Below are 14331 nucleotides of genomic sequence, written 5' to 3'. Positions count from 1 at the left end.
GTGGTGTGGTGGACAGACGTAGCAGGGCGGTGCCGCGGCTGTGCCCGCTGGGTGGTTTGCAGACACCCGCCGAGGCCGGGCTTGGGGGAGTCGCCTTTCCAAAGAAGTTGCGAAAACACTTCTGAGTCCTAGCCTGTTTTATTCCCTCCTCCTGGGACTGACGCCCGACCCCGCCCCCCCAGCGCCTTCAAGGAGCTGCCTGGTCCTGGGACACCTGTCCGCATGCTGGGGCCTGCACTGAGGCTGGCGGGGCCGCGCCCGCCCGGGTGCCCAGAGCCAGTTCGTCCTGGCCCAGGATGCTGCCTTGGTCTTCAAGCGTCCGAGAATCACTGCACGCAAAGAACTCCACCATGGCCCGGACCTGGGGCAGTTCCAAGAAGGTCTCCACGGCCAGCAGCATAGCCAGGAGCCCCAGGAGCAAGTAACCTGGGGAGGAAAGGTGGCCAGGGTAGCTCTTGGGTGTAGGGGTGCTGGTCACCATGTCCACGCCCCGACCCCCAGGCACATGACCGCCCATCTGACACCACCCAGCCCCAGTGAGTGGCTCCTGGGACTCACCGAGGAGTGCTAGCTGGCCTAGGTGGTACACGGCTGGGTGCAGGTTGCGGCCGCCAGCAGGCAGCAAGTCCCCCAGGCCAATGGTGCTGAGTGAGCTGAAGCAGAAGTACACGGCCTCTAGCAGGCTGCAGTCGCCCTGCACTGCCCACAGCACCACGGCCGGCAGCAGCACGAAGGTGGTCACCACCAGCAGGCCCAGGGCAGCTGCCCGCAGAAGTGCAGCCCTGGCCTGGGCCAGCTGCCAGGGGACCACCACCCAGGCCCCCAGGCGGTTGAGTGTGGGCAGCAGGCCCCGGCGCAGGGCAGCCGCCAGGGCTAGGCAGGCTGGCAGCCCCAGGGCGGCGTAGACCACACAGAAGACCTTTCCACCCGCGGACAGGGGAGCCAGACTGCCATAACCTGCAGGAGGAAGAGAGCTGGTGGGGTCTCTGCTTCCCGGCCCAGGTGGGAGGCTGCCCCCTAGTGGCCAGAGTTTAAAACACCTCTTGGACCACTCATTCTGGAAAATGAAAGGATTCAAAGAACTGCCCCACCCCCAGGCCTCAGTGGCAGGTGCGACCTTCCAGAGAGACCCTTCAGCTCTGCCCATGACCGGCACTTCCGAGACCACAACTGGGCAGAGGTCACACACTCTTTTCTAACCCCCAAAGGTGTGTTGATGCCCAGCTGTGTGCTGCCCAGGGACGCAGGGTCGATCCTGGCAGATGGAGCCCCTCATGGGAGAGAGGGCATTGGGGGCTGGAGCTGCGTGTGCAAGGGCAGGCAGGGTGCATGGGAGAACAGGATCGGCTGGTCTGGAGGCTGCCAACTGCAGTGCCCACAGGAGCCAGCTGTGGCACAAGAGGATGTAGCATGAACCGGAGTGGGATGAGCAAGCAGGCACCGGGGCCAAAGGCAGGCTTTAACGGGACTCAGGCTCGGTCAGGAGAGCTTGGAACAGAAATGCCACTTTACAAATATTTAGAACACGTAGGTGCTGGTTCAAGCCCCGGCTGCTCCACTTGCCATCCAGCCTCCTGCTGATGCTACTGGGAAAGAGGATGGCCCAAGGGTTTGGGCCCCTGCCCACCTATGAGGGAGACCTGCAGGAAGCTCCTGGCTCCCAGCTTCAGCCTGGCCCAGCCATCTAGGGAGCGAGTTGGCGGATGGAAGAGGCTTCTGTGTAACGTTTCCTGTTAAATCAATCAATAAGTCAACTGGAAGCACAGCTTTCTGTAGGCCCTTCTCTCTGCCCTCCTCTACCTGGGCTAACGGCTCATCGGGGGCTCCTCCTGGGGAGCCCTCCTTCTCTCAGATCGGTGGTCCTGCTCTGTGCTCCCCCCCTCTCCTTGGACTCCCAAGCTGCTCCCCAGCCAGGAACCCATCCTGCCTTATCAGGGATCTTCAAAAAGTTCATGGAAATGTGCACTATGAAAAGGAAAAAAAAACCCTATACATGCATTTTAAAATATTCTTGCACCAAAATAAACTTTTAATTGCGTCTGCTATAAACATTTAAAAAGGCAGATTTGACATGGAGAGATGTTCCCACCACTGGTTGACTGCCCAAATGCCCCCTGCCCACCCAGTAGTCAGGGTCGGAGACCATCCTGGTCTCCCACACAACTGGCAGGGGCCCAACTGCTTGCCGCTGCCAAGGTGCCTCAGCAGGGAGCTGGAGCGGAAGCAGAGCAGTCGGATCGACTGGCCCCTCCAACACGGGATGCGAGCATCTCCAGACGTGGCCACCCCCATGACGCCTGCCCCTCCAGAAACCTTCTGGAACCTTCTGGAGTTGCTCTTGCTTGTGCTCCCTCCTTGTCTTTGGCCTCTCCCAGGGTGTCTGTGGGTGGGGCTGGGAAAGCCGCACCCCTGCTGGCAGCTGAAGTGGAGGCACCAGTTGGGGTGTGTTGGTGTGGGGAGCCTCCCGTCTGCGGGTTGGGCTTGCTCTGGGGCTCTGGAGCCCAGGAGGAAGGGCTATGTCCACAGGGACCCGGGGACACCCAGCTGCTGGCGGACGCCTGGTGGCCTTACCAGTGGTGGTGAGGATGCTGGTGACAAAGAGCAGGGCTGAGGGCAGGTCCCAGCTGCTGGCCTCCGGGCCGTCACCCAGGTTGGAGACGCCATGAGCCTGGGCTCTCAGGGCGGTGTCCAGCAGCTCCTCCAGGGCTCCTGGTGGCAGGCAGGCCCTGTGTTCCGCCTGGAAGGCAGCCAGTGCAGCCCTGAGCTTGGTCTGCAGCCGCAGGGCTGGTGGCCCCTCCAGCGCCTGCAGCACCAGCGCCCCAAGGCCCAGGGCCAGCAGGTGGGCCACGAGCAGGAACCAGTAGCGGGCCCAGGGCCTCAGCCAGCCCATGGTGCTGAAGGAGCCGGGGATCGCTGTGAGAGCCGGCTGCTCTGGCGGAGGTGCACACGTCTGGGAGGGGCCAGGAGGAGATGCTGTGTGGGCGGAGGGGACTCAGCCAGTGTCTGTGCCTGAAACCTTGGCTGTCGGGTTCCCCACAGCCAGGAAGCCAGCTCTGGGAGGGCTTCACACCTACGGTCGCCTGAGTCACTTGGCCACGCCTGTTTGGTGAACAAGCCTCAGTTGTGAGGGGCACAGTGGGGGAGAGCATGGGCCCTCCTTCCCTGAGTGAAACAGGGCAAACCACACTTGGGAAGGCCCCCGGGGAAGGGGCAGGTGATTCAGCCAGGGACATCTCCCTGGGAGGGAGGAGACAGCTCGTCTGGGGATGCAGAGGCTGGTTGGGGCCAGGAGAACTTGGAGTGTGGGGGAACAGGGCAAATGTCTGGCTACGGTGTGGGGAGGGCAGGGGCACAGGCCTTAGAGGACCAGCACGGCCTGGCATCCCAACTAGGTTGCTATGGCCTGGGCTCAGAGGGCCTGACAGGTGGCACTGTCAAGGACCGTTTCCCCAGACCCATCCCCACCCTGTTGGTCTTGGGGGCCAGGAGGAACCCCTCCCAGCCCTGGGCATGGTCTGCTGGCGATACAGGGAAACTCAGCAGGAAACTGCAGCTACTGAGGGGACGGGCAGTGGGTGCCCAGCAAGACGGCGGGGGAGGCCAAGGTGTGTGGCTGTCACAGACTGAGAGGGGCCTTGGTAGCTGACGGAGCTGTAGGTCCCAGTGGGCTCTGCAAAGGCCGGATACCAGGCTGCATTTGGGAGACAGCTTCCAAGTTTATTTGGCTTCATTGGATCCCGAGGTGAAGGCCCTAGCCTGGCCGGGGTGTAGAAAGGCACCCAGAAGGTGCCCAGGGCAAGGGCCATGCTATAGGACTTGGTCCAAAGAACTGGTGCCCACGGAGGCCGGCCCCTCTCCCTGGCACCACCCTTGAGGGCAATTCCCTGAGACAGGCTCTGGTCGTCCCAACCAGTGGGGTACAGTGTCAGGCCCCAGTGGGGCAGGTCCGTCGGGACAGTGGGGTGGGGGGAGACCGACGGGTGGCAGGTGTGGGGGGTGCAGGCCCCCCTCCAGTGTGAAGGCTTCCTGTGCAGTGTAGTGTTTCTGCCCCCCAGGGCGAGGCGGGGTGGGGGCTCCTGTTCCAGTGTATGTGGCGGCTCTTCCAGACAGCCCAGCTGGGGGTTAGGGCCCTGCCTCAGGTGTCCATGGAGCCTGGGCACCCATGTCTTTGGTCTGTGCTCTGCAGTCCTGGGGTCTCCCCTGGAAGGGGTTGGCAGGCGGGGAGTCCCAGAAGGGGTCTGAGTCCGGGAACAAGGTCCAAGGTGCCCGCCGGGGCGCAGGCTGTGGTGAGGGCAGAGGTGAGGGCCGTGGCCCAGCAGACACAAAGCTCCAGGGGTCAATGCGACTGCGAAGGGGCGATGGGCGGGGTCGGCCGATGAGCCCCAGGGGCGGGGAGCGCGGTGTGCCCGGGGTTCCAGGGGCAGAGCGTGACATCCCGGGTGGAGGTGACACGGTGCCTCCTGTGAGATGGGGGAGAGGCACAGGGTCAGGGGGTCTCCACGGCCTTGGGCCACCCACTCCCAGGCCATTTCTCTGCACGGCAGTTAACGCCACTCCTGGGTCCTACAGATCTGTAGGCTCTGGGGTACACTGACTAAACTACCTCAAAGACCGGGGAGCAGAAGGGCCTGGGCTGGGGTCCCACAGCTGCCACTAGTGGGGGAGCCCTGGGTCCCTCCACTGAACTGTTGACTGCTGTCATTGAAAATAGCCACAGTCCAAGGTGTTAGCATCCCATGTGGGCGCAGGTTCATGTCCCGGCTGTTCCACTTCCCGTCCAGCTCCCTGCTTATGGCTTGCGAAAGCATCTGAGGATGGCCCAAGTGCTTGGGCTCCCGCACCCACATGGGAGACCCGGATGAAGCTCCTGGCTCCCACTGGGCCCATCCCTGGCTGCTCCTGCCATCTGGGGAGCCAAACAGATGGGATCTCTCTCTAGCAGCAGGATGGAGGCTGTTGAGGCACCCGCAGACCTCAAGGGACTGCCCATGCTCCCCAGGCTCTGGCCGCTGCTGCTAACCTGGATGGAAAACTGGCCTCCCCTCTCCCACCCCGGACACTCACCACGTGTTTCCTCACGGCGGGGGCTTTTGGCTGAGGGCTGGCCAGCAGGTATGGCCAGGTCCAGCAGCAGAGGTGTGGTGGTGGGTGTTTTGGGGGAAAGGCGGGTGAGTGGGGAGGCAGGTGGCTCGGTGGCGGGGTTGGGTGCAGGCGCTGGCGCAGGGGGTGCTGGCGGGGTCTCCCCGCGCTCGCGGCCCATGCCCCCTGAAGTTGGGGTGGGCGGCTGCAGGTCGCGGCCAAGGCCCAGTGAGGCAAGCAGGGCCGTGCCGCGCAGGAGTGCACGTTGGATGAGCTTGGGCGTAGCGGAGCTGCTGCTACGCTCGCCAGGGCTGGGCCTCCGGGGCTCCTCAGGCTCTGGGCTTGGCCGCCGGGGGTTACCTGCAGGCAGGGTGGCACAATGAGGCTGGAACCAGTGCGAGCCTAGGAGACCCCCTCCCTCAGGGGTTTTGGGCTGGGGCCCCGTTCCATTGGCTACCAGCAGCTAACCTTGTTGGCACTACTGAGTTTTCCCCCATTCACACACACATCCTTTGGGGCGGGTAGGGGGGCGCCAGCAGGGGCAAAGCTGCCAGGTGGCCTTGCATGGGGGGGCTATAAAGAGGAGGCTGCCAGGCTAGTGGGGTTAGGCGGGCCCCCCGACTGCTCTGGGCTCACTGCCTACCCACCCTTCACTCCAGTGGTGGAGCGAAGCTGAGGGTTGGAAGAGGGCAGGATGTTGGGGTCCAGAGCCCCGCATGAGGCGAAAGGGGCATCGGCGTGTCCTGCCTCTAAGCCTCGGGTTGGGGGAAGCTGCTGCAGCCTCAGGCCGGTTCAAGCCTGTGCTACTTCCCACACCCGTGCTCTGCCCACTGCCCCCCACACTCTGCTCTGGACACCACCCCCCGTGCTGTCTGTCCCCTGCCGCCGGTGCCAAGTCCAGCTTCCTGGGCTAGGCGCAGTGGACGCCTGCCTGCTACAATGGGCCTTGGCCGGAACACTCCCCATCCCACCTAGGCCCTCCCGGGATGGGCTCCTGCCTGGCTTTTCTGGATCAATTCACTCATTGGTTCTGCAGACACGCGCTCCCTGAGCCTCTGGCTCTGAGCGATGCCAGGCCTGCCCTCCTGGGTGCAGCTCAGCCCTCACCTCTCCTGTCACCTCTTACTTGCCATCGAAGAGATCATCTCCTCCGTGAAGCCGTCCCAGATTTCCCTGCACCTGCTTGTGATGTGCAGGGGCCTCAGCTGACTACCACCTGCCTCCCTTCCTTCCTTCCAGGGTCAGCCTCCTCATTAAGTTAGGAGGGGATACACCGAAGGCACCGGTACGTATCTAACGCAAGCTCCTACAGCCCCACGGGCTCCTCACTGTCCTTCCTGTGCTGGCCGAGGCTTGGTCACTCCCAGTGAGGGGAGGGGAGGCAGAGAGGACACTCGTGTGGTCAGTGGCCCGAGGCTTGGCATCCGGGTAGGAGTGGCTTGTTCAAGGTCACGTGGGCACCGCACTTGACTCAGGGACAAGCCTGGAGTTACCCACAGGGGTCTTATGGGCAGGCAGAGCCTGGTCAGATGGTGTGCAGGTGTGATTGGGCCCGCGTGACCGAGGCATGGCGTGGGCTGGGGACACACAGCTCCAGCAGGCTGTGGCTCTCCAAGGCTTGAGCTGGGGCAGGGACATGGCATCCTTTCAGGGAAGGGATGGGGGCAGCTGGAGAAGGATGGAGCTCAGGCCCCAGGAAGGGCAAAGCCCAGGGGTGCGAGACAGGGCCTGCTGACCAGCACCTTAAGCTGTGCATGGGTTCTGTGGCCTGAGGCATTCTGGAACATTCTGGAAAGCGAGAACCCAATTCCCTTGGCCCTCTATTCCTCAAACGAGTGACTGCTGGAGCGCACATGGGTGCAGCCAGTGGGGTTGCGGGCTCTGTCTTCTGGGTGGCCTCCAGCTGACCACTGAACCTCTCTAGGCCTCAGTGCCCCCTTCTTGACCAAAGTTCCTCCTCACAGACTTCCTGGTGGGTGGGAGACAAGCGCTAGCTGCTGGTACTGCTGCTGCAGGCGCCTTACGCTGGAGGTGACGGGGACTGGGATCCGGGAGCAGCCCAACGCTTGCAGGGCAGGTGCTGCACGGCAGGCCACTTACCGTTGGGTGTCGGGGGTATGGAAGGAGAGCCTGAGGGAGAGGAGTCGTCCGAATCCAGGTACCACGTCGCTTCGTCCACGCGTGACCTCCTCCTGTGGCGGGGGGCGGTGCTTTGTGAACTGCGGGGTCTTGGGGCGGCAGATGATACAGGGCTGGCTGAGGGGGGCAGCTCAGGCACTCACCTCCCGTTCTGGGCTTCTCCGGGCTTGGGAGAACCTGGCCCCCAGGCCCAGCAGGCTCGCCTCTCACCGTTGCTGGAGTCCTCTAGACGTCGGGGGGACTGGCGGCCCCAAGCCTGGCCCGGCTCTGCAGGCTCCACTGGGGAAGGGGGGGTGGGAAGCTGAGGTCAGTGCGACCCCCCACCGTGACAGGCTGGGCTCTTGGTGCATTTGGGGTTCTGGGGACACCATGACCTTCGCTGCTTAGAACTTAGCACAAATGTGGGCAGCAATGGGCTGGTTTGGAATTCTGGCTTCGTCATTTGGCTGTGTAAGCCCAGTAACTTTATTCTCACTGGGCAGGCACAGGTCCAGGCGGTTAAGACACGAGTTTGCATGTCCCCAGCCCGTCTCTGAGAGCCTGGGTTTGAGTTCTGGCTCATGTTCCTGACTCAGCTTCCTGCTGTCCCCTGGAAGTAGCAGGTGCTGGCTGCTGGTTCCTGCCATCCCCGGGACAGGCTCATGGAGCTGCAGGCCTGGCCCAAGCCCGCTGCAGTTCTGGGTGGAGACTCAATCTAGACATGCTTTCAGTGTTTGGCAAATAAAGAAGACTGAAGTTAGCACTCCCTACCCGATAGAATACAGCTACAAATGAGTTCATGTTAACTCAAACCAGGAAAATGAGTCATACAAGTAACTGATTGAAAAAAAAAAAAACTAAGTAAAATAAACGTGGTTTGGGAACCTGAAATCAGCAGCCCACATGGGAAGCCAGGGCAACAAGCGGCGGCAGCTGTGGGATCCGAGCCAACAAGAAGCTGCGGGAGGGAAGGGGACCGGGGAGGGGGCGGTTCTTACACTGGATTGCCCGGAAGCGGGGGAAGGTGGGAGAATCCCCAGCTCCAACCTCGAAGACATTTTTCCTCCGGTCCAGGCCGGGCGAGGCCTGCACAGTAATGCGATGCTTGAAGTCTGCATTTGGGGTGGGGAATAAGTGCCTGACTGCAGTGAAGGACAGTCAGGTGCCCCACCTGGGACAGCTGTGTGACTGGGGCCAGCTCCCCACCCTGCAGGACCTTCCAGGGTCCCACGGGCCACCTGCCGGGGACCCCACTCCCCTCACCTGTGCCCCGCGTCCCCTACGGGGTCCCATAACATTCACAAGCCCCACCCCTCCCCGGCCGCCAGGCAAATGCTTCTACCCAGGGACAAGAAAAAAAAAAAGAAAAACCCACTCCTGGGCCCGCCCCCCGCCTGCCTCAGCCAACCGCAGGGCGGCCCGCGCGGGGTCCCTCCCCTTACCGAGGGGCATGCTGATGCGCTCGCCGCCGTCGCGCGCGCGGAGCTTGCTGCGCTTGAAGGTGCCGCGGCGGCGACGCACGTGCGGCCGCTCCCGGTCCACCTGCTGCAGCAGCAGCGTCAGCTCGCGCTCGAACACTTCCAGCTCCCACTGGGCCAGCAGGTGCTCGCGCCGCCGCAGCTGCTCGGCCTGGGACCGCTGCTCGCGCGCCGCGCGCGTCAGCTCCTCCTCGCGGCTCAGGAGTTCCTGCGCTCGGGAGGAGCCAGGGCGCTGGGGGTCAGCCTGGCGCCCGCACCCTACCCGGCGACCATCCTCCTCCCAATGCTGGCGTCTTCACCTCCCCCGCCCGCACCTTTTCCTTGGCCCGTAGCTCGTCGAAGAGACCCTGGATCTCGCGTTTCCAGCCTTCCTGCATGGAATGGAATGAGTCCCGCGGCATCTCACGCAGGACCTGCGCCTCCAGTGCTTCTAACTGCTGCAAGATGGACGCGAAGTCGGGTCTGCGGTGCGGATCCTGCGCCCAGCAGTCTGTGGGAATGGCGGGGATGGGGCAGCAGACAGAAGGCAAAGTTTGAGTGGATAAGGTCCTGGGCCAGGAAGCTCTGTCCCCTCACCTGGTCACCCCCCATTTTCTTACCAGCCATGAGCTGTGCAAAGGGCTCCGGGCAGGTGGATGGGATGGGCAGGGTGAGTTTATTGACTGCCACGCCATAAGCCACGGCCAGACAGTCGATGCCACGGTAGGGCACTTCTCCGGTCAGCAGTTCCCACAGTAGCACCCCGAAGCTGTAGGGGAGACAAAAAAGGTCCGTGTCTCTCCGCTTTGATACCTGTTGCTGCTTTACCCCTAGCGACCGCGGTCCCTGCCCCCAGCCCCAGCCACACCTCCAGACATCGCTGCCCTTGGAAAAGGTGGAGGCCTTGATAACCTCGGGGGCCATCCAGGCGTAAGTGCCCGCGGCGCTCATCTGTGTGGTTTTGTGCCACTCCCGGGCCAAGCCGAAGTCGGTGATCTTCAGGGTCTTATGCTCCATGTCATCACCCTCAATGGGCTGCAGCAGCAGAACTATGGGAAAGACGCGGTGCTCCAGGGTCAGGTGGAGGGAGGGCTGGGGAAGCCCACAGGCCTGGGCGCCTCCACCTGCCGCCAGCGATGCGGAGGCCCACACAGGTACTCCTGACCGTGAGGCAAAGCTGCTGGAATTCTCGTCATGAACAGTAAGGGAAGTGAAGGACAGAGTGGCCCTACCAGGCAACGATGACGACACCACGTGTGCTACGGGCAGGGAGGTGTGTGGCCCAGAACTCGCCCTGGTGGTATCAGACCCCAGCCATGGTGCTGCGCCTTTTTCTACAGGCCCAGGCAGCCGCATCCCATGCCGAGAGCCCCGGGGAAGAGGCCTGAAGCAGGCAGGCCCTGGGAGCCAGCAGGTGAGCCAGCTCAGCCTGGCACCCACATTCCTGGCCTTGGCCTGGCCCTGGCTTGCTCCATTGCAGGCCTTCAGGGAGAACAACAGGAAATTTCTCTCTGCCTCCCCAATAGGCAAACAGAATAATGCTGGGACACTTTTGCAGAGGGTCCCCAAGTAGCCATGAGGAAGGGCCAGACTGAGGAGGGGCTCACAGCTTTGACACCCCTGCCTCCCGGGGGGGGGTCCCCAGACTCTGTGAAGAATGCAAGGGGCAAAGGTGAGCCAATGGCATTGCCCACAGTGGACTCTGAGTCAAGTGCCCCTGGCTCGCCTGCCTGGCCTGGCAGCGCTGTGCTGGGCGCGGCAGAGGCGACACTATCAAGGACTTCTCAGAGGAGGCAGCAACCTAGGGCCTGAAGTCAACCTCTGACCCTGCCACCAGCTCAGCCCCCATGCCGCGTGGGGGCCCTGGCATGGCTGCACAGCCCTTTCCCGCTGACCGTGGCTCCCAGCTGGGCACAGCTGGGTGGAGCGGCAGGCACTGGCGGCTCTTCCCAGTCCCAGCTCTCACCACCTGTGGGACCCCACAGCTGGGAGGTGCTTTCCCTCTCTTCCAGCTAGCGATGCTGAGGTCCCTGAAGGCTCAGGCTGGCTCTGTGGCCGTGGCCTTCCCCCTGGACACCTGCTACACCTCAGCTTCACACTGCATCCTGTGCCACTTCTCCACTGCCCACCTGCCTGGGTCTGGACTGTGCCAACCCCAGTTGCCATTCTGGTACGGGAAATCAAGGGGTCAGCCAGAGGAGGCAGCAAGGGCAGGAGAAGCTACAGGCTTGTGGGGCAGGGGGAGTCTTGAGGCACCTTGCCCCCTAGGCTCCTCAAAGAGACCCCGGCCACTGGGCTCCCTGCCACCACCGCCCTCTACAGGGCTTGGGAGTGGCCTGGGAGCTCCTGCCTGTCTACTTCCCGGCCCTGGTCCCTACTTCTCCTTTTGGGGAGGCCTGGGCTGGGTCCTCCAGCTGGGAGGGGGTATCCTTTGGGGAGGCCAGGCCCAGGCAGGGCTGGCTGGTCAGTCCTGTGACTCGTGGGCCTGGAGAATTCCCCCCTCCTCTCCCCGCCAGGCATTCTCACAAGGCCCCCATTGTCCAGGAAAATCACGCCATTGTTTTCTGCCTGTGATACCCCCCAACCCAGGGACTCCCCCCCCACCCGCCGCCCCAATCCCACAGATAGCAACTTCGGGCCCAGGACTGGGGTCTGTGAGGCTGGTTGCTGGGTTCCAGGGCCCAAGGGCACCTTGCTTGCCCTGTTCCACCACTGCTACCCAGATTCCACGCAGGAAGCAGGGGACTAGGGCGCAATCCCTGCCTCCTCCTCTCCTGTACCCCCACCCGCCTCCCCCTGCTCTTTCCTCCCAGCAGGCAGCTGGGCCTGGGAGGGAGCTGGGGCTGGGGCAGGGGCAGGAAGCCGGCCCAGGGGCAGCAGGAAGCACAGGAAGCAGTGCGGAGGGTGGGGAGCAGGGGCCTGGGCTATTGTTCCATTTTTTTCTGGAAAGAAAACCAGAGGAAAAACAGAAGACGGGAGTCTCCTCCCCCGGGGCCTTCGGGGAATCCCCCTCGGGCTAGGAGTGGGGGTCCCAAGATGGCTTGGGTTGTGGGGGACACTGGGGGTGAAGCAGAGAAGTGAGGAGCTAGCTGCTGTACCTGACAGATGAGAGCAATTTTGGAAGGGACTTGGCTGTCACTGATCTTGTTGCTCTGGTCACGGTCAGCTCATAATATAAATGCTGACCCCTCATCAGGGCCTCTCATCCCTTGCCAGGGACCCTCCACAGCCCCCGCCTCCTTGCGTCTCCCAGTGCTCTGCATCCCATGTCTGAGGCTCCAGCAGGGCTTCGCTCCCTCCCTAAGCATTGCCGGCCGTGGCCTGGCCCACAGCGGAGCTCACAGCCTCAGGTTCTGTGAACCTGTTACTGCAGAGCCTGGGGCCCCTGATGGGCAGCCCCTTGCCCGGCACGCAGGTTCCAGGTAAGGCCCTTCCTCAGTGAAGCAGTAGGCAGGTGTGCCTATGGACAGCCAGGGGGCCTGTGGGCTGGCACATGAAGCCAGTGCCCTTTCCCTTCTCACGCAGGCTGCCACTGGGGCCGGGAGCTGAACTGACCCGCTAGAGGTCACGTAGCAGGTGGAAGAGGGGGCTCTCCCTTCTGGATGTTGCAGATGCACCCTACATGGGCAGGGGGACACGCCCAGTCCACTGGCTGGGATCAAGGATCCCACTGGGTTCCTGGGCAGGCCTTGCCCACCTGCCTGGGGCCTACGGGCATCCCTGCAGTCACCTAGGCCTCCCACAGGCCTGCAGATGGCTAGCCAGCATGAACGGGGTAGTGGGGGGATGAGGGGAGTGCCCCAGTTTTGACAGACACACATACACCCTGCCCAGCGTCCCCCGCCAGCCCAATGAACTCACTGTTGTTGGATTTGAGGTCGCGGTGGATGACAGGCACCAGGGCCTCGCAGTGCAGGTAGTGCATCCCGCGGGCGATCTGCACGGCCCAGTTGACCAGCACGTGGGGGGGCACGCGCCGGCCAGCCAGGGCGCGGCTGAGGGGCCCACCGGCGGCGTATTCCATCACCAGGCACAAGTGGGGCTCCTCCAGGCACACGGCCTTGAGGGCAATGATATTGGGGTGCGCCAGCATGGCGAAGAGCCGAGCCTCCTGGCGGACGCTCTCAGCCGTCACGCTGATGTCCTCGTCGGGGTCCTGGCGGGCCGCCTTCACCGCCACCAGCTCACCCCGCCAGCTGCCGCGGTAGACCTTGCCAAAGCCGCCGATGCCAATCACCTCCTCCAGCCGCAGCTCCTGGAAGCTGGCCACTTCGCAAGGGGGCGGGCCGCCACCCCTTGACACATAGTTGGATGGGAAGATGCCCACCTGGCCGCCCACCTGGCCCGCCCACCAGCCCTCGTCGCCCGAGATGGCTGCGTCCCGGGATAGCACCTCCACACGGTCGCCCTTCCGTAGGGCCAGCTCGTCCTGCCCGCTGGGCTCGTAGTCAAACAGGGCTGTCCACACGGGGTTGGCATAGGCCGCCGGCTTCGGGGACCCCTCGGGTCGGCCACCTCCGCCGGCGCCGCTGCCGCCCCCTCCTCCGCCCCCGCCGCCACCGTTCCACGACCCCAGAGGGCTCTTGAGGAAGAGGTTCTTGAGGGGCTCCATGGCCGGGGGCCGGTGCCCCGTGGTCCCCACCCCTGCTGGCTGGCCGACGAGGCCCTAGTCCTCAGCCCCAGACCCACACCTCTCTGGGGAGCCAGGAGTGTCGCCTCCTCCCGGCCCCCCGCATCTCGGGCTGCGTGCGCCCAGGGCGCGCGGGGCGGCGTGGTCAGGCTGGAGGGGTGGGCGCCCCGCGCCTCCGGCGCCTCACCATGGCTGGCCTGCAGGCAGGGGCCGTCCGCCGGAGCGTCCCTCGGTCCCCGGAGCAGTCCTGTCCAGCGCCCGCTGAGGGCGAGCTGGGGCCGGCCGGGCGCAGCGCGGGGACTTGGCTGTGGCTGTTGCGGCTTCGGGAAGCGGCGGGCAGCGTCCCTCACGGCCCGGCTGACTCCTTTTCGGCCCGGACGGGGCTCCTTCTTCCTCCTCCCTTTGTACTTTGCCCGGGGGCGGGCGGCAGAGGTGGAGGGTGGAGTTTCACTTTTTTCCGCTCTTCTCCCTCCTGCAGGAAACAGCATCAGATGACGCGGGCGGGAGGCACCGCTCCCCTCCCCGAGGCTCCGGCCGGGCTGGGGAGTTCCCAGGGGTGAGGCGGGCTCCGGGGCGGCCTGGGACCCCATCGCTGCACGGTGGTCGGCCGCTGCGCAGGGTGCGTGCGAGCCCAGGCCTGGTCCCGCCTGGGGAGCTGCGTCGCTCCGCGCTGCGCTCCTTACACAGAGACGACTAGCGGGGATGGAGATGGGGAAGGCGGGAGCAGGCACGCAACCGGCCGCGCCTACCCATCTCGGACAAGGTGGCCTCGGCTTTCCTCGTTCCCGCTTCACGTCCTCTCTCCAGACACCTGTCTGCATCTCCAACCCTCCGCCCCTTCCCGGGATTGCATTCAGAATGGCTGAGTCGTCAGCAACCGCTGGCCACTTTGGGCCCGTCTTGTTTTGCATCTGTCCCTTTAAGAGCGACGACGCTCTCTCTCGACTATTTCTGCCTGTTCCGGAGAGTCGATCTCGACACCCTAGGTCTGAGCGCCAGCCCGGAAGGGGAGGCCGCTCGGGGGAAAAGGCGATGCTCGTGACGTCG

The 14331-nt window shown here is 64.0% G+C and overlaps 2 protein-coding genes across 3 annotated transcripts; both read right to left on the bottom strand.

The window, feature by feature from the left end:
* Nucleotides 1-23: 23 nt before the first annotated feature.
* KCNK7 (potassium two pore domain channel subfamily K member 7) lies at nucleotides 24-3258 on the bottom strand. Its single transcript, XM_004596849.2, has 3 exons — nucleotides 2572-3258; nucleotides 559-957; nucleotides 24-426 (listed from the first exon to the last, which is right to left on the bottom strand). Exons 1-3 carry the CDS (start codon nucleotides 2888-2890, stop codon nucleotides 188-190), a joined length of 957 nt encoding a protein of 318 aa, XP_004596906.2. The 5' UTR covers nucleotides 2891-3258; the 3' UTR covers nucleotides 24-187.
* A 434-nt stretch (nucleotides 3259-3692) lies between these two features.
* Nucleotides 3693-14091, bottom strand: MAP3K11 (mitogen-activated protein kinase kinase kinase 11). 2 transcript variants are annotated; one of them, XM_058662787.1, is made up of 11 exons: nucleotides 13968-14091; nucleotides 12516-13756; nucleotides 9523-9703; nucleotides 9275-9423; nucleotides 8990-9165; nucleotides 8640-8883; nucleotides 8196-8309; nucleotides 7362-7497; nucleotides 7180-7271; nucleotides 5068-5439; nucleotides 3693-4460 (listed from the first exon to the last, which is right to left on the bottom strand). In XM_058662787.1, the coding sequence occupies exons 2-11, from the start codon at nucleotides 13264-13266 to the stop codon at nucleotides 4123-4125; spliced, it is 2553 nt and encodes an 850-aa protein (XP_058518770.1). In that variant the 5' UTR covers nucleotides 13267-13756; nucleotides 13968-14091; the 3' UTR covers nucleotides 3693-4122. The 2 variants fall into 2 exon arrangements, with proteins under 2 accessions (XP_058518770.1, XP_058518769.1); XM_058662786.1 differs by lacking the exon at nucleotides 13968-14091 and having other exon boundaries at nucleotides 12516-13939.
* Nucleotides 14092-14331: the final 240 nt, after the last annotated feature.

Source organism: Ochotona princeps, chromosome 4 (assembly GCF_030435755.1).
Source record: "Ochotona princeps isolate mOchPri1 chromosome 4, mOchPri1.hap1, whole genome shotgun sequence".
Lineage (NCBI taxonomy): Eukaryota > Metazoa > Chordata > Mammalia > Lagomorpha > Ochotonidae > Ochotona > Ochotona princeps.
Note: the sequence above shows the minus strand (reverse complement) of the source record. Positions and strands in the feature narration are given on the sequence as shown.